At 47.6% G+C, this 22800-nt stretch overlaps 1 protein-coding gene across 1 annotated transcript in view; it reads left to right on the forward strand.

Annotated features, from left to right (window-relative positions):
- The window catches only part of LOC135037961 (zinc finger protein OZF-like), a 36434-nt gene extending 14478 nt beyond the window's left edge, over positions 1-21956 (forward strand). The window contains exon 2 of the mRNA XM_063954613.1: positions 19736-21956. Within this exon, the coding sequence (XP_063810683.1) occupies positions 19736-21069 (1334 nt within the window). The 3' untranslated portion in view covers positions 21070-21956. The remainder of the gene's footprint in view (positions 1-19735) is intronic.
- The last annotated feature ends 844 nt before the right edge of the window (positions 21957-22800 follow it).

The raw sequence follows: 22800 nt of genomic DNA on the forward strand, positions 1-22800 counted from the left end.
CTTCCATCTTTCAGAATTCTCTCAGACTTCTCTCCTAGTCGTTGTGTATGATTGAGGTCTCATTAAAACTGAATTCCTCTTTCTTCAGTGTATCATTCTTTGTCATTGTCCTCATTGCCTACCCCTCTACATCCACGGGCCTAAGTCTTCAATCCATGAGTAAGAACTACATTCAGCCACCTCGTTTCCTTCCTTTGCCGATAGCTGCTCCCTCAGTCAATTATCAGCCATCAGATCCCCAACTCAGGCCAAGCGTGACATGGAAGAAGGGGAATTCCTGGTTTCTCTGGATATTAAGGATGCGTATCTTCACATCCCAATATGGCCACCTCTTCAGGCTTACCTCAAGTTTGCACTGCAGGACAGTCACTACCAGGTCCAGGCCTTGCCTTTCGGTCTCTCAACGGCACTGATGGTGTTATCAAGGGTGATGACACAGATGTTGCTACAACTCCACAAGCAGGAAGTGAACATTGTTCCATACTTGGACGATCTCCTCATAATGGCTATATTCAGAGCACAGACTACTCAGGGATCATGGGTGGATTCTCAAACTGCAGAAATCCCACTTAGATCCTACGCAGATACTTCAGTTCCTGGTAATGATACTGGACATGGTTTCTCAGAAGGTGCTCCTTCCTGTGGACAAGGCAAAGATAATGGTATTGTCACAACTGAGGGTTTTAGGCTGATGGGAGGAAGCCTCGGTTGTAGGGGCTGAGATGAAATTAAACCTGGGAGGATTAATCAGACCCCTGGACATGTAAGTGCAGAATGATTACCCGAAGGTGTGACCATGACAACCAGTTTAAAATTCAAAATAAAAGTTTATTAACAGACTCCGTGTAATGACAAGCAGCATTCAAGGTTAGCAATGACAGTGGCAAATAATACAGTTCCTGGAACACGTAACCATGGAAGGTATCACAGACCACTGGTAGGTTCAGAACAGATGTTATAGTCCTTTGATGAAGTAACCTTACCAGGCCTGGTTGTAGTAGTGGAGATAGCCGAGGAACATGCCAGTAGTTGTAACAGGTGAAACTAGTAACTTGAGTAAGCTGCTGTATCAGCTGAATGGAACCAGCCAGGTGGTAAGACACGGAGTGGATGCTGAATGGAATCAGCCAGGTACTGAAGTCACGGAGTGGATGCTGGATGGGACCAGCCAGGTGATGAAACACAGAGTGGATGATGTGAGATGCTTGGGAGCGTAGAAACAGATTAGCTGATAGATGATTACCGGTGGTAGTGGATACTGCTGGTAAGATAGGATCCGCTGGATCTGCACCGGTGTTTAGTAGAAGCTGGAATCTGTTGAAAGCTGGCTGCTGGAAGCAGATAGTAGATAGCTGGAAACTGGACAGCCACGGAGGACTGTAGAGTCAGGCTGCACCGCAGGATGGAAAGCAGGTGCGGGTCTCTTTGTGGATGCTGGAGACAGGAACTGGAACCTGGAGAAACAAGCCACAGGAGAGAGAGACTGGAACAAGGTATGACATTCAAAGCACTGACATCTATCTGTCCCAGACACAGGATACTTATACCTGCAGCTATGCAGGCATTGGCTGGGCAATTATGCAGATTTCCAGGGATGGTGGAGTGGAGGAATTGGAGCATGTGATCAAATCCAACATGGCTGCGCCCATGACACCATTCTCCCAGTGGAAGGCCTGACAGAGGCTGAAACGTGTTGGAGGCACCACTGATTTTATTATCCACATTTCATTTATCATTGCCACACGGAGCAGAGGGGACGAGACGATCTATGAGAGAACTGGTCACGTGACCCGGACATTCAGAGATCGCGCTCGTAACTAAGCAACCGCAGGACGAGGAACGGAGGAAGAAGTCGGTGTTGGAACTCGGGTTATCATCGGGAAGAGACAACAGGTGAGTGTCCGTATGAGGCGGGGTTAGCCTGGTGAGCAGCTCCGTAGAGCGCCCCCCGGACTCCCTTGCCTCAGACAGGCTGCTCAATCGAACCGACTGGCGCACGGGGAGCGTCCGAAGCAGGACGCACCACGGACAGCCAGGGTGAGAGGAGTAAGCCAGTCCGGAGGAAACCCCTGTGTCTGTGTACTATATGAATAAACTTTGAGTGCTCCACACCGTGAAGACTCAAGTACCTTTTACAGTATTACTGCAGAAGCAACTGAGTACTCAAAAGACTGTACCAAGTAGAATCTGGTGAAACTTGCATGCGGGACGCCGCATTAAGAAAGGGTGACATTGAGAAATGATATGGACAATATTGGACTATAATTGCTTAAATAAACGGAGCTTAGTACTTTAAAAATACAGTTGCCACATAAGTATTTCATTCACGATCTGGTATATACTATAAATTACACTGGTCAACTATAAAAGATATTATGTTTTATTACCTTCCTGTGTAGGTCATACTTTACCTAAAACCATACAGACAATTAGTTTTAACAAATTGAGGGATAAGCACATTACAAACACCAGGATTGAGCGCAGCACAATTTTGTATTTTTTGTTTATGTTTGGAGGCTGGTCACCTTTAAGTGCGGCAGCTTATCCGAACAAAAAGGGACTCAGTGCGCAGTCAAACAAACAATTTTGATGGCTGCGCCCATTCAAAGCACTGACATCTATCTGGCCCAGACACAGGATACTTATACCTGCAGCTATGCAGGCATTGGCTGGGCAATTATGCAGATTTCCAGGGATGGTGGATTGGAGGAATTGGAGCATGTGATCAAATCCAACATGGCTGCGCCCATGCTGGAACCTGGAGGGAAAACCTGGTTTGGAATGAAATGTGCAAACATGGTGATAATGGCGGCGCTGGTCGCTGAGGACAGGAGACGCCAGATGACAGTTATATGCTGAGACACTTGGAGGGCAGCAAAGGCAGCGGCAGGCGTGAAAAGCCATTCTAAGAGCCTGCAGCAATAACACAGGAACGGCCGCGGAGGACGGGAGACACCATGTTGGATTCAAACATGGCGTCGCTGTGGTAGTGTCTCAGAATGACAGGAGGGATGTGCAGAGTGTTGACACAGATGAGATCCGGACTTGGAATGCTGGGCCAGTCTCAGAAGACACCTAAACGGCAGGTAATGGCATCCAGATACCCGGATCGTGACAGCACCCCCCCCTTTAGGAGTGGCTCCAGGACACTTCTTAGGCTTTAAAGGAAACTTTGAGTGGAAATTTCGGACCAAGGCAGGAGCATGGACGTCTGAGGCATTGGTCCAAGAGCGTTCTTCAGGACCATAGCCCTTCCAGTCAATGAGGTACTGTAACTGACCGTAACGGAAACGTGAGTCCAAAATCTTGGCCACCTCGTACCCGACTCCCCGTTGAGTCTGAACTTTGGGAGGTGGAGGAAGTGCGGAATGAAACCGATTCAGGATCAGCGGTTTCAACAAGGAAACATGAAATGTCCTGGGTATTTTCAAGAAGGGTGGTAACTGTAATCTGTAGGCAACCGGATTGATGACTTGTTCAATCTTGAAGGGACCGATGTAGCGAGGTGCAAATTTCATGCTGGGAACTCTCAAACTCAAATTCTTCATGGACAACCACACACGATCACCCACCTTGAGAGCAGGAACCGCTCTACGCTTCCTATTGGCAAACTTCTTATACCTGAATGAGGCTTTAAGCAGGGCTGCGCGGACGTTCTTCCAGTTATTTGAAAACTGACGCAAGGTGACATCCACTGCTGGAACAGAAGTTGCGGGAAGCAGTTGGAATTCTGGGACTTTAGGGTGGAATCCATAATTAATGAAGAATGGTGTAGAAGAAGATGAGGAATGGTATTGATTGTTGTGGCTGAACTCGGCCCAAGGAAGGAGTTGAACCCAGTCATCTTGAAAGGAAGACACATATATACGGAGGAAGGCCTCCAAGTCTTGATTCACCCTCTCGGTTTGACCATTGGTCTGAGGATGGTAAGCTGTGGAAAACTTTAACTTGACTTGGAGGGCTTGACACAAACTTTGCCAAAATTTGGCTACAAATTGTACTCCACGATCCGAGATGATCTCTTCAGGAAGACTGTGAAGTCGGAAGATCTCTTGTATAAACACTTGAGCCAACTTGGAAGCTGACGGAAGACCGGTGAGAGGGATGAAATGTGCCATCTTGGTGAACCGGTCAACTACCACCCAGATGGTATTAAACTTGTTGCAGATAGGTAGATCAGTAACAAAGTCCATCGACAAATGGGTCCATGGTCGACGGGGAACTGATAATGGAACCAGTTCACCCGCAGGCGACTGGCGGGAGACTTTGTGTTGGGCACACTTTGGGCAGGAGGCAATAAATTCCATAATGTCCTTCTTCAGAGTTGGCCACCAGTAGGACCTAGAGATAAACTCCAGGGTTTTCTGAATGCCTGTATATCCAGCAAAACGGGAAGCGTGGGCCCAATGCATGAGCTTCTTCCTTAGAACTGGCTTAACAAAACTTTTCCCTGGCGGGGGCGTAGAGTCCATCCCTACCGTGGAGAATGCCAACGGATTAATAATAGGATGCTTGTCTGCAGACTCTGACTAATTTTCTTGCTCCCATGAGCGGGAAAGGGCATCGGCCTTACGATTCTGAGAACCCGGACAGAACTGGAGTTTAAAGTCAAACCTAGAGAAGAAAAGTGCCCATCTGGCCTGACGAGGGTTCAGACATTGTGCGCCTTTGAGATATAAAAGATTCTTGTGGTCGGTAAGTATGGTGATTGAATGAGAAGCTCCCTCCAACAGGTATCTCCACTCCTCCAGAGCGAGCTTGATGGCTAGCAACTCCTGATCGCCAATGGCATAGTTGCGCTCAGCTGGGGAGAACTTCCGGGAGAAGAAACTGCAAGGATGTAGATGACCATCTTTAGCCCTCTGGGATAACACCGCTCCTACTCCAACGGAGGAGGCATCCACCTCTAAGATGAAAGGAGAGTCGGTGTTGGGCTGTTTCATAACTGGTGCAGAGATGAACCGTTGCTTCAGAAGGTGAAAGGCCTGCGTAGCTTCTTTGGACCACTTGGACGGATTAGCACCTTTCTTGGTTAATGCAGTGATAGGCGCCACAATGGTGGAAAAGTCTTGTATAAACTTTCTATAATAATTGGCGAACCCTAAGAACCTCTGGACCCCTTTGAGGGTTAAGGGTATAGGCCAATTCTGGATTGCTTGGAGTTTCTCAGGATCCATCTCTAGTCCGGAACCGGACACAATGTAACCTAGAAACGGAATGGTTTTAACTTCAAACACACACTTCTCCAATTTACAATAGAGGTGATTGACACGGAGACGGGAAAGAACCTCTTTTACCCAGAAACGATGATCTTCTAGATTATTAGCAAAGATGAGGATATCATCTAGATAAACCACGACATGGCGGTATAAGATGTCCCAGAAGATCTCATTCACGAAGTGCTGGAAGACAGCTGGAGCGTTGCTCAATCCGAAGGGCATGACGAGGTACTCATAATGTCCGTCACGGGTGTTAAAGGCGGTCTTCCACTCGTCACCCTCACGGATCCGGATGAGATTGTAGGCACCCCTCAAGTCCAGCTTTGTGAAAATGGTTGCACCACTAACTCTATCGAAGAGCTCTGTAATCAGGGGTAAAGGGTATCGGTTCTTGACGGTAATGTCGTTCAGACCTCTGTAGTCGATGCACGGACGCAGACCACCGTCTTTCTTCTTAACGAAGAAGAAGCCTGCGCCGGCTGGAGAAGAAGATGGTCGGATGAAACCCTTCGCCAGGTTCTCTTTGATGTACTCTTCCATGGAGTGTGTCTCAGGCAGAGACAACGGATAAGTTCGGCCTCGCGGTGGAACCTTCCCTGGAATGAGGTCGATTGGGCAGTCCCATTCTCTATGAGGAGGAAGAATATCAGCAGAGGCTTTACTGAACACGTCCGTGAAGTCTTGATATGGAGGAGGTGGAACATCAGGTGACCTGGGGAAGGAAGAACAAACAGGAAGAACTTTGGCTAAACAAGTCTCAGCACAGGAGGGACCCCATGCCAGTATTTGCGTAGTCATCCAGTCAATCGATGGGTTGTGGAGATGGAGCCATGGAAGGCCTAAGACCACTGGATGTGTGGCTCTTGGAATCACTAGAAAAGAAATATACTCAGAATGAAGAACTCCCACTCTCAGACGCACTGGAAGAGTCCTTAAGGAAATGACCGCGTCAAAAATCTTGCTGCCATCCACGGCAGTCAAAGAGATGGACGAGGACAGTCTCTCGGTGGGTAGGGACCACTGTTTAACATAAGCTTCGGTTATGAAATTCCCAGCTGCTCCGGAATCAAGGAGGGCAATAACGTTCCTGTAACGTTGAGCAATTTGGAGCGACACTGGGAGGTTACAATCATGAGGAGATGGAGAGGAGATCATTACTCCTAGCCGGCCCTCTCCTTGGCGAGCTAGGATCTGGAGTTTCCCGGACGTTTGGGACAGGCATTGATAGTGTGCGACGGAGCTGCACAGTAGAGACAGAGAGACTCAGAGAGACGTCTTCGGCGCTCAGCGGGAGATAGACGGGAAAGACCAATTTGCATAGGCTCATCCTTGGATGGAGATGGTTGACGAGGAGGAGGAGCAGAAGATTTAGGAACGGGTGATCTTCCTCGTTCGGTTGCTCTCTCTCTGAACCGTAGATCAGCCTTCGTGCATAGTGAAATTAGTTCATCCAACTTAGAAGGCAAGTCTCTGGTAGCTAACTCATCTTTAATGCGTTCAGACAAGCCATGCCAGAATGCAGCATACAGGGCCTCGTCGTTCCAGGCCAGTTCAGATGCCAGGATTTTGAACTGTATAAGATACTGTCCCACAGTACGTGTTCCCTGGCGTAGACGGAGAATCTCAGATGAAGCAGAGGATACCCGGCCTGGCTCGTCGAAGATACGCCTGAATGATGCTACAAAGTCAGTATAGGAGGACAGCAGGGGATCAGATTTCTCCCATAACGGTGATGCCCAATCAAGGGCTGAGCCACTGAAAAGAGAAATAATATAAGCAACTTTGGTACGGTCACTGGGGAAGTTGCCAGGTTGAAGCTCAAAATGGATTTCGCATTGGTTGAGAAATCCCCTGCAGAACTTTGGAGATCCGTCAAATTTTGCTGGCGTTGGAAGATGAAGACGTGGTATGGAAATAAGTAAAGTGGGTGGGGTTACAGCTGGGGTCACTGTGGTGGACGCACCAGACGTGCCAGGTCCACGGAGGGTCGTCTGAATCCCATCCAGCCGAGTAGAGAGATCCTGGAGACAGCGGACGATGTGACCTTGTGCAGCCTCCTGATGTTCGAGTCTGGCTGCCAGTTCTTGCATAGGTCTAGCCGCTTGATCCTGGTCTCCGGCTGGATTCATATGGTCAGTGCTTACTGTCACAACTGAGGGTTTTAGGCTGACGGGAGGAAGCCTCAGTTGTAGGGGCTGAGATGAAATTAAACCTGGGAGGATTAATCAGACCCCTGGACATGTAAGTGCAGAATGATTACCCGAAGGTGTGACCATGACAACCAGTTTAAAATTCAAAATAAAAGTTTATTAACAGACTCCGTGTAATGACAAGCAGCATTCAAGGTTAGCAATGACAGTGGCAAATAATACAGTTCCTGGAACACGTAACCATGGAAGGTATCACAGACCACTGGTAGGTTCAGAACAGATGTTATAGTCCTTTGATGAAGTAACCTTACCAGGCCTGGTTGTAGTAGTGGAGATAGCCGAGGAACATGCCAGTAGTTGTAACAGGTGAAACTGGTAACTTGAGTAAGCTGCTGTATCAGCTGAATGGAACCAGCCAGGTGGTAAGACACGGAGTGGATGCTGAATGGAATCAGCCAGGTACTGAAGTCACGGAGTGGATGCTGGATGGGACCAGCCAGGTGATGAAACACAGAGTGGATGATGTGAGATGCTTGGGAGCGTAGAAACAGATTAGCTGATAGATGATTACCGGTGGTAGTGGATACTGCTGGTAAGATAGGATCCGCTGGATCTGCACCGGTGTTTAGTAGAAGCTGGAATCTGTTGAAAGCTGGCTGCTGGAAGCAGATAGTAGATAGCTGGAAACTGGACAGCCACGGAGGACTGTAGAATCAGGCTGCACCGCAGGATGGAAAGCAGGTGCGGGTCTCTTTGTGGATGCTGGAGACAGGAACTGGAACCTGGAGAAACAAGCCACAGGAGAGAGAGACTGGAACAAGGTATGACATTCAAAGCACTGACATCTATCTGGCCCAGACACAGGATACTTATACCTGCAGCTATGCAGGCATTGGCTGGGCAATTATGCAGATTTCCAGGGATGGTGGATTGGAGGAATTGGAGCATGTGATCAAATCCAACATGGCTGCACCCATGCTGGAACCTGGAGGGAAAACCTGGTTTGGAATGAAATGTGCAAACATGGTGATAATGGCGGCGCCGGCCGCGGAGGACAGGAGACGCCAGATGACAGTTATATACTGAGACACTTGGAGGGCAGCAAAGGCTGCGGCAGGCGTGAAACACCATTCTAAGAGCCTGCAGCAATAACACAGGAACATCGGCGGAGGCTGCGGAGGACGGGAGACGCCATGTTGGATTCAAACATGGCGCCGCTATGGTATTGTCTCAGAATGACAGGAGGGATGTGCAGAGTGTTGACACAGATGAGATCAGGACTTGGAATGCTGGGCCAGTCTCAGAAGACACCTAAACGCAGGCAATGGCGTCCAGATACCCGGATCGTGACAGGTGTGTTCCATTTTGAAGCTGAACAAAGTTTCGGTACATCTTTGCATACGCTTACTGGGAAAGATGATGGTCTCCTACGACGCAATTCGGTACAGAAGATTCCATGCATGACCATTCCAGCTGGATCTGCTGGACAAATGGTCTGGGTCACATCTGCACATGCGCCAGATGATATGCCTTTCACCAAACGCCAGGATTTCCCTCTTGTGGTGGTTGCTGATCTCCCTTCCGGAGGGTCTACACTTTGGAATTCATCATTGGATTCTGCTGACAACGGATGCAAGCCTCCATGGCTGTGGTGCAGTGACCCTAAGGGCTCGGTTCCAATGAAGGTGGTCTGATCAAGAGGCTTCCCTTTCGATAAATGTTTTGGAACTCAGGGCGATTTACAATGCCCTTCTGCTGACCTCTTTATTTCCTTCAGTATTAGGCCATACAGGTATGGTCGGAAAACACACCAACTGTGGCGTACATAAACCAACAAGGAGGTCCAAAGAGCAGAGCTACAATGAGGGAGGTATCACAGATACTCCTCTGTGTGGAGCGGAATCCCAAGGCCATTTCCGCCATATTAATTCCGGGAGTAGACAATTGGTGATCAGACTTCCTCAGTAGACACGATCTGCACCTGGGGGAATGGGGCCTCTACCCGCAAGTGTTTCAGCAGATATTTAATCGGTGGGGCTACCCGCAAATCAACTTGTTGGTTTCTCAGCTCACCAAGAAGTTTCTGCGTTACTGTTCTGGGATGAGGGATCCACAGGCCGCAGCAGTGGACGCTCTGGCGACACCGTGGATTTACCGGTTAGTGTACTTGTTCCCTCCAGTTCCTCTAATTCCAAGAGTTCTCAAAGGACTGAAAGGGACAGGGTTCAGGCAATTCTGATTGCCCCAGACTGGCACCGCAGGGCCTGGTATGTATACATTCTATCCTTATTACTTATAGGCCCCTGGACTCTGCCAATTCAGGATGATCGTCTTACACAAGGGCCGTTCATCTATCCAGACTTACCACGGCTACGTTTGATGCAATGGAAGTATATTGGGAGGATTTTTGCCAGGAAAGAGATTCCGGGCAAGGTTATCTCGACTATGCTCCAAACCGGCCAGATGGTCACATCGAAACATTACCATTGCATATGGAAGAAATGTGTCTCTTGGTGTGAGGGTCAACAGTATTCTGCTATGGATTTTCATCTGGGACATTTCTTGCACTTCCTGCAGGCTGTTGTGGATGTGGACCTATGTTTAGGCTCCATAAAAGTTCAAATCTCAGCCTTGTCTTTTTCTTCCAGGGAACAATTGGCTGTTCTCCCAGTGGTCCAGATGTTCTTGACAGGAGTCCTTTATATTCGACCACCCTTTGTTCCTCCCACAGCGCCATGAGTTCTCAATTTGGTTCTGGCCTTTCTCCAATCGGTTTGATTGAACATTTACACAAGGTGGACATGGAGTATTTGACATGGCAGGCTATCATGTTGTCCTTGGCCTCAGTGAGGCGTGTTTTGGAATTAGAGGCCTTATTCTGTAAGAGTCCATCTGTGGTGTTTCATGAGGATAGATCGTTGCTTAAAACTCGCTAGACATTCTTGCCTAAGGTGCTGTCAGCATTTCATATCAATTGGCCAATGGTGGTTCTGGTTGTCACTGGTACGTCTGTTACACCAATGTCCTTGGACGTGGTTCGGGCTTTGGAGATTTATGTCAAAAGGCCAGCTCGTCTCAGAAAATCAGACTCGCTGTTTGTTCTCTATGATGCTTCAAAGATTGGTTGTCCTGCTTCGAAGCAGTATATTGCGTGTACAATCTAACAGGCTCACTCTTCTGCGGCTTTGCCACTGCCAAGGTCTGTTCAGGCCCACTCCACAGGTCAGTGAGTTCTTCATAGGTGGCTGCCCGGGGTGTCTCGGCTTTGCAGTTATGCTGGGCAGCTACTTGGTTGGGTTCGAACACGCTGTAAAGTTTTAAAGGTTCAACACCTTGGCTACTGAGGACCTTCAGTTTGGTCAACAAATTTTGATGGGGTCTCAGCACTCTCCCACCTGGTTTGGAGTTTTGGAACTTCCCCATGGTACTAAGACCATCCCAGTATCCCCGTGGACATTAGAGAAAATAGAATTTTAATACCTACCGGTAAATCCTTTTCTCGTAGTCCATAGGGGATACTGGGCGCCCGCCTCTGTGCTTTGATATTTTCCAGCAAGAGTTGTTCTTGTGTGTTGTAGTTTGGGTCTGCTTTTTCTGTCCCTATTTTCAAGTTGTGGTTAGCGTTGCTATCCTCTTGTTATGTTGTGTGCTGGTTCGTTCTCTCACCTCTTTCTTGTCTCTTTTCCTCCTTTCAAAGCATGTCCGTCTCCTCGGGCACCGTTTTCCAGGACTGAGTCTACAGGAGGCGCATAGAAGGGTGGAGCCAGCACACTCTGAAGAAGTTTTAAATTGCCAGGCTCCAATGGACCCCATCTATAACCCATGGTACTAAGACCATCCCAGTATCCCCTACAGACTACAAGAAAAGGAATAATTGGTAGGTATTAAAATCCTCGGTTGATGGTATCACTGTGAAGGCTCCGTTTCGCATTACAATAAGCTTAGTAGGAAAGCCCCATTTGTATTGCACATTTCCTTGGGTGGAATAGACGCCTTTTGGCCAGCGTCACAGGAGAAATATCTGGAAATATCTGCAGATTATCCAGGCACTCAGCTGTGGATGAGGAAGACATAGCAGCCTGTAGAATGTGTTCTTTAATATGAAAAAAGTGGACCCTGAGCCGAGTGTCCCTCGGTGCTTGGATAGGGGCCTGTTTGGACTTTGGGAGTCTATGGATCCTATCAATAAGAAGGTCCGCGGCAGAAGCCTTCTGTGAAAGTTTCTGAAAAGAGAACCGTGGCATAATCACAAAGCTCAGCATTTGTAGCAGAATCCGGAATGCCCACTGGCCCTCATTCTGAGTTGTTCGCTCGCAAACTGCTTTTAGCAGCTTTGCACACGCTAAGCCGCCGCCTACTGGGAGTTAATCTTAGCTTATCAAAATTGCGAACGAAAGATTAGCAAAATTGCGAATAGACACTTCGTAGCAGTTTCTGAGTAGCTCCAGACTTACTCGGCATCTGCGATCAGTTCAGTGCTTGTCGTTACTGGTTTGACGTCACAAACACACCCAGCGTCCGCACAGACACTCCCGCGTTTTTTCCAGAAACTTTAGCGTTTTTTCACACACTCCCATAAAACAGCCAGTTTCCGCCCAGAAACACCCACTTCCTGTCAATCACATTGCGATCACCAGAACGAAGAAAAAACCTTGTAATGCCGTGAGTAAAATACCTAACTGCATAGCAAATTTACTTGGCGCAGTCGCACTGCAGACATTGCGCATGCGCATTAGCGACTAATCGCTCCATTGCGAAAGAAAAATAACGAGCGAACAACTCGGAATGACCCCCATTATTCTGATATTATTTCTCTGAGAGCAGTCTTCTAAATCAGTGACTTTATCACGAATAGAGACCGGGTCTTCCTGAAGGGTGTCATGTGCTGAAATTAGATCTTTGTGAGACGCAACAATCTCTTTCATCTTAGTCTGTACGAGTGCCAATCTCACTGATACTGGACCTCAAAGCTTGAATATTAGAGTTAAATTCTGAGATTATTTCAGTCCTTAAATGTAGATAACATAGAATGTATAGAGCGTAGAGTAACAGGACCATCTAGAGTGTCTTAAGATGTCTGCAGCCATTACAGCTGGGCTGTGCGTCTGACAAGAAGAAGCAGATGATGTTGTAGTGGTCTCAGAAGGATCACTTGAATTCGAGGTACCAAATAGATGGACAAGCGGGGCCGATTTGGTACCTTTGAAAAATTTTGGGATTCATGGTAAGCCGGCTACAAAGAGACTGACCTCTCAAAGATAGGAAAATACAAATGATCTATAAATAAAAGGAGCAGTAGTACGCTGTCAGGAGGTTACATCAAGATGATTGCATTCAAAATGACATTCTTAGTCGGGGTGACGGGGTAATCCTAGCTAAAATTTCAAGTAAACATGATGTAATGCAACTCAAGTAACACAGTAATGACTGAGAAATTCCATTAGAGGTCAACGTGATCACAGACTGGAATCAAAGCATGTGATGGCCGGGTACCAAGATCCAAAATGGCAGCCATCTCACTTCCCAATATTATTGCCGGGCTCCGGTGACTGTGCGCAGCCCGTTCTGTCCCCAGCAGTAGTGGGAGCTGCGCACCCGTGTTATCTGAAGAGCAAGCACTCCCGTCTGAGCCAAAAGCGCCTTCAAGTCAGGTGTCTGGAGCGTGCAGGAAAGTCTGGGCGCACTTAGCCCCAGAATACAGCCCGTGGCTTCATAGGCGTCACTAGGCTGCGGCAGTGAACGGTGCCCGGAGTGAGCGGAGCGAGCGGCTATAGGGCAGTAGAAGTGGGGGACTTAATAGATTGGGTCTTGGTCCCAGCGGCGGCTGAGAGCTATCAGGTAGGGTAGATAAGAAGCCACTTAGTGAGGAGAGCTCCAGAAAGCACGTCTGGATAGACTCAGGCCCCTCTTATTTATTATTTTATATACTAACAGGGGTGACAGGTGTGGTACATCCCTGCAAAGGCAGATCCAATCTCTTTCTCATCAGACTCTGCTGTCTTCCCTGCACTCTCACTCAGATGTTCACTGCTGCCAGTAGCACACGTATGAGAAGCAGAAGTATGGCGGCAGCTGTATAGATTCTGATATGTAATTCTCTGTATCATACTTACTGTACACACATCATCCTTATTACTATTGAGAATATAGAGGTAAGACACTGATGATGGGGATGTAATAATAGGATTTTAATTATCTACCGGTAAATCCTTTTCTCGTAGTCTGTAGAGGATGCTGGGGTCCATTTAGTACCATGGGGTATAGACAGGTCCTTTGGGAGCCACTGGCACTTTAAGAGTTTAATAGTGTGGGCTGGTTTCCCTCTATGCCCCTCCTACCAGACTCAGTCTAGAAACTGTGCCAGAAGAGACGGACATACTTTGAGAGAAGGAAATACACAGATAGTGGTGAGATTCACACCAGCTCACACATAACAAAAAGGAAAGCCAAACTAACCAACTTGGAACAATTCAGCGACGGCTAAACCAACAATACTGAACCAAGTAATAATGCAGTAATACGAAGCACAGGGCGGGCGCCCAGCATCCTCTATGGACTACGAGAAAAGGATTTACCGGTAGGTAATTAAAATGCTATTTTCTCTTGCGTCCTAGAGGATGCTGGGATCCATTTAGTACCATGGGGATGTACATAAGCTCCCAGTACAGGAGGGAGAGTGCTGAGGTAATTGCAGAACTGACTGACCAAACTTGAGGTCCTCAGAGGCCAAAGTATAGAACTTGTAAAACTTAGCAAACGTTTTCGACCCTGACCAAGTAGCCGCTCAGCAAAGCTGAATAACCGAGAACCCCTGGGCAGACGCACAGGAAGAACCCACTTTACGGGTAGAGTGCACCTGAACAGATTTTGGAACTGGCAATCCTGCCGTGGAATAAGCATTCTGGATAGTAAGCCTGATCCAGCGTGAAATTGTCTGCTTAGAAGCAGGACACCCAATCTTGTTGGGATGATAAAGTACAAATAGTGCGTCCGACTTCCTGTGACGAGTAGTTCTCTTCACATAGATTTTCAAAGCCCGCACGACATCCAAGGACTTTGAGGTAATTGAGGTGTCAGTAGCCACTGGCACCACAATAGGTTGGTTGATATGAAAAGCCGGCACAACCTTAGGGAGAAATTGCTGACGCATTCTGAGCTCAGCTCTATCCTCATGAAAAATCAAGTAGGGGCTTTTGTGCGAAAATGCACCCAATTCTGACACACGTCTGGCAGAAGCCAAGGCCAACAACGTGACTGCCTTCCTAGTAAGAAACTTTACATCCACCTCCTGTAAATGTTCGAACCAATCCGATTGCAGGAACTGCAGCACCACATTAAGATCCCATGGTGCCATAGGAGGCACAAAGGGTGGTTGGATGTGCAGAACTCCTTTCAAGAAAGTCTGAACCTCAGGGATAGCAGCCAATTGTTTCTGGAAGAAAATAAACAAAGCCAAAATCTGGATCTTGATGGAGCCCACCCAAGCGTAGGCCAACATCCACACCTGCTTGCAGAAAGAGGAGAAAATGTCCCAGGTGAAACTCCACCGTAGGAAACTTTTTGGATTCACACCAAGACACATACTTTTTCCAAATCTGATGGTAATGCTTAGACATTACCCCCTTCCTAGCTTGGATCAGAGTAGGAATAACCCTTATTCGGAATGCCATTCCGAGCTAAGATCTGGCGTTCAACCTCCATGCCGTCAAACGTAGCCGCGGTAAGTCTTGATAGGCAGACGGCCCCTGCAGTAGAAGGTCCTCACGAAGAGGAAGAGGCCTCGGAACCTCCTGCAGTAATGCCAGAAGATCCGCGTACCAAGCCCACCGTGGCCAGTCCAGAGCAATGAGGATCGCCGGAACTCTTGATCTTTTTATTAGTTTGAGAATCCTTGGGATGAGTGGAAGTGGAGGGAATACATACACTGGCTGGAGCACCCATGGAGTCACCACGGCATCAACCGCCACTGCTTGTGGGTCTCGTGAGCTGGAACAGTACCTCTAAAGCTTCTTGTTGAGGTGAGATGCCATCATGTCTATCTGAGGTACACCCCATCGGCGTGTTACCTCTGTGAATACCTCCAGTTGGAGGCCCCATTCTCCTGGATGGAGATCGTGTCTGCTGAGGAAGTCCGCTTCTCAGTTGGCCACTCTCGGAATAAAGATCGCTGACTGTGCCAGTGTGTGTCTTTCTGCCCAGAGGAGGATTCTTGTTACCTCTGACATTGCAGCCCTGCTCTTCGTTCCACCTTGCCTGTTTATGTAGGACACCGCTGTGACGTTGTCCGACTAAACCTGAATGGCTCGATCTTGCAGAAGATAAGCTGCTTGTAGAAGGCCATTTTATATGGCCCTTAATTCCAGAATGTTTATTGGAAGGACCGATTCCTGGCTTGACCACTTTCCTTGGAAGTTTTCCCCCTGGGTGACTACTCTCCGACCTTTGAGGCTTGCATCCGTGGTTAGAAGAATCCAATTCTGAATCCCAAACCTGCGGCCCTCGAGCAGGTGAGAAGTTTGCAGCCACCAGAGTAGTTAAGTTCTGGCTTTCGGTGATAGGAATATCCGCTGGTGCATGTTAAGATTCGATCCCGACCACTTGTCCAGGAGATCCAGCTGAAAAAAACGTACATGTAATCTTCTGTATTGTAGAGCCTCGTAGGAGGATACCATCTTCCCCAGAAGGCGAATGCACTGATGAACTGATACCTGGGGAGGTTTCAAGACATCCCGGACCATTGATAGGATCACCAACGCTTTCTCCACCGGTAGAAACACCCTCTGCTCTTCCGTGTCAAATTTCATCCCCAGGAAGGGCAGTCTCCCTGTCAGTTCCAAATGTGACTTTGGAAGGTACAGGATCCACCCATGGTCCCAGAGTAGTTGAGTTGTGAGCGCAATACTTCTCCTTGGAAGATGCCTCTATCAGCAGATCATCCAGTTATGGAATTATGTTCACTCCCTGTTTGCGTAGGAGGAGCATCATCTCCGCCATGACCTTGGTGAACACCCTAGGTGCTGTGGAGAGGCCAAATGGCAATGTCTGGAACTGATAGTGACAGTCCTGTAGAGCAAACCGTAGATAGGCCTGGTGAGGTGGCCAGATCAGAATATGAAGGTACGCATCCTTGATATCCAGGAATACTAAGAATTCCCACTCCTCCAGACCTGAGATCACCGCTCTCAGAGACTCCATCTTGAATTGCAAAACCCTCAAGTAGTGGTTCAATGACTTCAGGTTCAATCTGGGCCTTACCGAACCGTCTGGTTTTGGTGCCACAAACAGGTTTGAGTAATAACCCTTGGTTTTTGGGTGAGGTGGAACTGGAACAATGACATTTGTTTGTACCAATTTTTGAATGGCTTCCTGTAGGATAGCACTTTCTGTCAGCGAAGCTGGTAAGCCTGATTTGAAGAATCTGTGAGGTGGGAGTTCCTGAACTCCAGTCTGTACCCCTGGGTAACAATATCCGTTACCCAGGGGTCTAGGCATGATGACACCCAGACGTGACTGAAATCTTTTAATCTCACTCCCACCTGCCTGATATCCAGGCTGAGAGGTCCACCTTCATTCTGAGTATTTGGAAGAAGCAGAACCTGGTTTCTGTTCCTAGGAACCTGTTGGTGCAAGTTTTTTTTTATCTTTCCCAACCTCCTCTAAAGAAGGTGGGAGGGGGTTTTGATTTTTTTTAAATTTTGCAGTCCAAAAGGACTGCAGTGTAGGTGTAGGATAGGATTTCCTAGCTGGGGCTGCTGCGGAGGGAAGAAATGTCGACTTACCCGCAATCGCCGTGGAAATCCACGCACCCAATGCGTACCCAAATAGTGCTTGACCTGTGAATGGCAGGTTATCCACACTTTTCTTGGATTCTGCATCCGCAGTCCATTGGCGTAGCCAGAGTCCTCTGTGTGCCGAGAGAGCCATGGAAGTAGCAGGCCAATGTCCTTCATGGCCTCCACCATGAAACCTGCAGAATCCTGTATGTGACGTAAAAACAAGTCAATGTCACTCCTATTCATAGTATCTAAGTCCTCTAGTAAGGTGCCTGGCCACTTTACTATGACTTTAGAAGTCCACACACAAGCAATAGTGTGCCTTAAAGCCACAGCTGTAGCAGTGTAGAGTGATTTGAGCGTAGTCTCAATCTTGCGGTCAGCTGGCTCCTTTAAGGCGGTTGAACCAGGGACAGGTAAAACCACATTTTTAGACGGCCTAGATACAGAAGCGTCTACTATAGGTGGGTTTTCCCACTTCCTATCCTCTTTAGGGAAAGGGAAAGCAATGAGAATTCTTTTAGGGATCTGGAATTTTTCCTCTTGGTTTTTCTAGGATTTTTCAAACATAGAGTTTAACTCCTTAGAAGCAGGGAAGGTAAGTGAGGATTTCTTATTTACTGTAATATAAGATTCCTCTACTTGTTCTGGAACCTTCTCAGAAATATGCAAAACATCCCTAATGGCTTCAATCATTAGCTGCACCCCTTTAGCAATGGATGCATCCCCCCCCCTGCATATCACCATCACCGTCCCCTGTATCAGAGTCGGTACCAGTGTTATCTGGGCAAGTGTACGTTTTTTGGGGTATGTAGGTGGGGTTTTAGATGTAGTGGGAGCTGAATATTTCATACCCACTACAGATTGTCTCAAAACCTGCGTCTCTTTCTCAGTATGTGACATCCTTGTTGAAATCTGGGATATCATTCCCCTTAAAGAATCCACCCATGGGGGTTTGGATTTTGAAGGCTGAGACAGCACATTGCAGTCGTGAGTACATGGAATAGACTCCTCAGGAGAAGATACACACTCTGCAGCACAGGACACAGAGTCCTTAGATATGGTAATGTGGATATATACACACACATACACACACACACACACACACACAGGAAAATGTCAGACACAGTTTCCCCCAGAGTACCTGCAGAGAGTCACAGAGTATAAGGAGCCAGCCACACAGCGCCCCTGTAGGCAGTTATGATAAAAGCCAGGCGCTGACTTTAATAGGGAGGGCAGCGCTCCCTGTCAGTGTCCTAGTTCCTAGGATCTGCAGGGAGAAAATGGCGCTGGTGAGTGCTGGATCCTCTCTGAGAGGAAGCCCCGCCTCTTGTAATGGCGCGGTTTCCCGAACTAATTTGTTTATACTGGCCTGAGGATTTTAGTGATAACAGGGGGATTAGCGCCTGTTAGCTGTGTGACCAGTGTAGGGTTTATCCGCGCTGGCTCAGGACACCCCTCAAAACACCTACACTGTGGGTTGCTGAGCCTTCCTGTAGCGCAGCTTGTCAGAGCTGCACTCCCACCCTTGTACCGCCATACCCTGCTGCTAACCGGGACGCCGGCGCTGTACTCAGCACTCTTCTTTCTTCTGGCTTTATTAGGGGGTGGCGGCCGTGCTGCGGGAGTGAGCAGTCGCCTCGTGGGGCTTGTGATCAGCACCCTCAGGAGCTTAGTGTCCATTAACTCTTCATGAAGTTGGTTCCTTCTCCCCCCTAAGTCCCACGAAGCAGGGAGGCTGTTGCCAGCAGCCTTCCTGTAACCTAACTAACTCTATAAAATAAAAAAACTAAGAGAACTCCTAAGAGCTCCCCTAGCTGTGACCGGCTCCTCAGGGCACATTTTCTAAACTGAGTCTGGTAGGAGGGGCATAGAGGGAGGGGCCAGCCCACACTATTAAACTCTTAAAGTGCCAGTGGCTCCCAAAGGACCCATCTATACCCCATGGTACTAAATGGACCCCAGCATCCTCTAGGACGTAAGAGAAAGTAGATTATAACCTAGCAGAGGATGATGATGATGATTACAGGGTATCATATGGTGTATTGCATGTAAAGTACCTTGTTCCACACCTACTCTGCTGTAGCAATATACCTTATATAAGGGTGAGTAACACATGTACAGGCTTACCAGCGTATGAGCACACACATAAAGGAATACTACCTTACCAATGCTTCCAGGAGTAACGTTAGGAGACATTTCTCTGATCCATCAGCTCATATGACTGATGTTATTGTTCATCTAGAATCTCCAATTCATACGATATGTTCCCCATCCATTGTTTTACATTGGTGCTGACATAGGACTTGGCGAGTGACTACATCTCCATTTATACTTCATGGTTAGTTACCAGTACAAGAGAGATATATATCTAAGTCTCATTATAATATTACATTTGTTATTGTGAGTATTCTCAGGATGGTGGACACAATGATAGTCTGAGACAATATTATAAAGCCTTCATTAAACGTTATGTTTTATTATACACACACATTTACAATTAAGTGTCCCAGAGAGTCGTCTTCTCCTATTGTTTACAAGATTAATGTTGTTACAGAAAATTTCACATTTCCATAATGTGTTTTATTTCCAGCAGATGGACACACAAGCAGGAATATCTCAGAAGGACATCTAATGTTATCCCAGGATTGTGACATAAAAGATAATGACAGTAGACAGGATTCTCCAGGTGCTAACCCCATTACCCCAATTATACATCCAGCTCTATCAGCTGATCCCTCTGATCCTGGGAAATGTTCTCCTGATCACTCTGATATTGGTGCATCTGTTACAGCTCTGACAGTAGATACAGTGTTTCCCTGTTCTACAGATGCAAGATGTTTTACACAGAACACAAAGCCTATTAACCCACACACAGGTATGATAGGTGAAAGGCCACTGATATGTTCTGAGTGTGGGAAATGTTTTACATACAAATCAGATCTTGTTAAACATCAGAGAAGTCACACAGGTGAGAAGCCATATCCATGTTCTGAGTGTGGGAAATGTTTTACCTGCAAATCACATCTTGCTACACATCGACGAAGTCACACAGGTGAGAAGCCATTTCCATGTTCTGAGTGTGGGAAATGTTTTTCACTGAATTCATATCTTGTTATACATAACAGAAGTCACACAGGTGAGAAACCATTTTCTTGCTCTGAGTGTGGGAAATGTTTTACCTGCAAATCACATCTTGTTTCACATCAGCGAAGTCACACAGGTGAAAAGCCATTTCCATGTTCTGAGTGTGGGCAATGTTTTGCACACAAATCAGCTCTTGTTAGACATAACAGAAGTCACACAGGTGAGAAACCATTTTCTTGCTCTGAGTGTGGGAAATGTTTTACCTGCAAATCACATCTTGTTACACATCAGCAAAGTCACACAGGTGAAAGGCCATTTCCATGTTCTGAGTGTGGGAAATGTTTTACACGGAAATTACAACTTGTTAGACATCAGAAAAGTCACATAGATGAGAAGCCATTTCCTTGCTCTGAGTGTGGGAAATGTTTTACAAGGAAATCAGATCTTGTTATACATCACAGAAGTCACACAGGTGAGAAGCCATTTTCTTGCTCTGTGTGTGGGAAATGTTTTACACAAAAATCACATCTTGTTATACATCAGCGAAGTCACACAGGTGAGAGGCCATTTCCATGTTCTGAGTGTGGGAAATGTTTTGCACACAAATCAGCTCTTGTTAGACATAACAGAAGTCACACAGGTGAGAAGCCATTTTCTTGCTCTGAGTGCAGGAAATGTTTTACACAGAAATCACAACTTGTTACACATCAGCAAAGTCACACAGGTGAGAAGCCATTTTCTTGCTCTGTGTGCGGGAAATGTTATACACAAAAATCAAATCTTGTTACACATCAGCAAAGTCACACAGGTGAGAGGTCATTTTCATACTCTGAGAAATAAATCAGCTCTTGTTGCACACAGTAGACATCACTCAGGTGAGGAACAATTTTAATCTTCTGGAGTATACTTATTTCCATGCGTTCTTCAAGTTTCTTATCCTCTCTCCTATGTTTTTTGCAATATACGTACTACCACTGGGTGAAATAATCAGATGTCATGCCATCATCTACCACTGCTATGCAGATGACCTATCTTTTGCTCCAGGTACTCAGAACCCAGTCCCAATCCTAAATGGTTGTCTAGCTGAGCACCAGGTGTGGGTGATGCCAGTTGGCTGTGACTCAGTCCTGGTGAAACAGGTCTTTATGGTAGAAGCTCACCAACAAAGGACAGGGCTACAGCTCAGCTTTGCAAACCAACCAGACTTACACTTGGGGGTTCAGAGTTACATAATGCTGATCATGTGCGGAATCTTGGTGTCCTGGATGGTGGAGTGACACTTTGTGGCAGATACTGATGTCTATCAGATCCTCATCTGAGGAACATAGCCAGACTCCAGCACGTAATTCCCTCAGAAGATCTACCTACAGTCATACATGTACTTGTAGCATCATGCGTAGACTACAGCAATGTCCTCTACCTGGGTCTCCCAGCAAAAGAATTGCACCGCTTGTAGCTTGTACAGAATGCAGCAGCCATGCTGTTACCTAACCAGCCCGTTCCTGCCACATAACACCCATTCTCTGCTCCCTTCACTGGCTGCCTGTAAGATGGTGACTATTACATAATCTTACTGACTCAGCCCACCATGACCAGGGTCCATGGCACCAGAAGCAGCTTCTGCCTCCTTACTGCCCTGCTTTCTTCCACCTGCAGATGAAGGACTGTTACCAGCAGTACTAAGAATCCCCAAACAGTGCGGAGATGTCAGGGGGGAGATGGGGTGGTGGCAGAAGTGGGGGTGGTGGGGTGAGTGACAGTAGGGGGGAGATGGGGTGGTGGCAGTAGTGGGGGGAGACAAGGCGGGTGGCAGTAATGGGGGAAGACAGCGCGGATACAGTAGTTGGGGAGACAGAATGGTGGCAGTAGTGGGGGGAGACGGGGCGGGTAGCAGTAGTGGGGGAAGACGGGGTGGGTGGCAGTTGGGGTAGATGGGGCGGTGGCAGTAGTTGGGGGAGATAAGGTGGTGACAGTAGGGGTGGAGATGGCGGTGGCAGTTGGAGGGAGACAGGGTGGGTGGCAGGAGTGGAAGGAGACATGGTGGTGGCAGTAGTGGGGGGAGACAGGGCGGGTAGCAGTAGTGGGGGGGAGACAGGGGTGGTGGCAGTAGTTGGGGGAGATAAGGCGGTGGCAGTAGTGGTGGAGATGGCGGTGGCAGTTGGGGGGAGACAGGGTGGGTGGCAGTAGTGGGGGAAAACGGTGGTAGAAGGAGACAGGGCGGGTGGCAGTAGGGGGGGGACAGGACGGGTGGCAGTAGTGGGGGGAGACAGGGCGGGTGGCAGTAGTGGGGGGAGACAGGGCGGGTGGCAGTAGTGGGAGGAGACAGGGTGGGTGGCCGCAGTACAGTACCAGGGGCTGCTGGAGGCAGTAAAGAGGTGTATGAGTCCCGCACAGAACCAGTTGATAATTAGACTTAATGATGATTATGCTTCCTTATTTCTAATTAATCCCTTGTATGTTTTACATTTATTTGCTGTGTCAGCCTTTATGTGTGTTCTGTGTAATAATCCTGAAAGTAGTGCTGCTACCGATCTCATATCATTTGTAGTAACTTGGAAAAGATGAGATATG

This window comes from Pseudophryne corroboree, unplaced genomic scaffold, assembly GCF_028390025.1.
Source record: "Pseudophryne corroboree isolate aPseCor3 unplaced genomic scaffold, aPseCor3.hap2 scaffold_695, whole genome shotgun sequence".
Lineage (NCBI taxonomy): Eukaryota > Metazoa > Chordata > Amphibia > Anura > Myobatrachidae > Pseudophryne > Pseudophryne corroboree.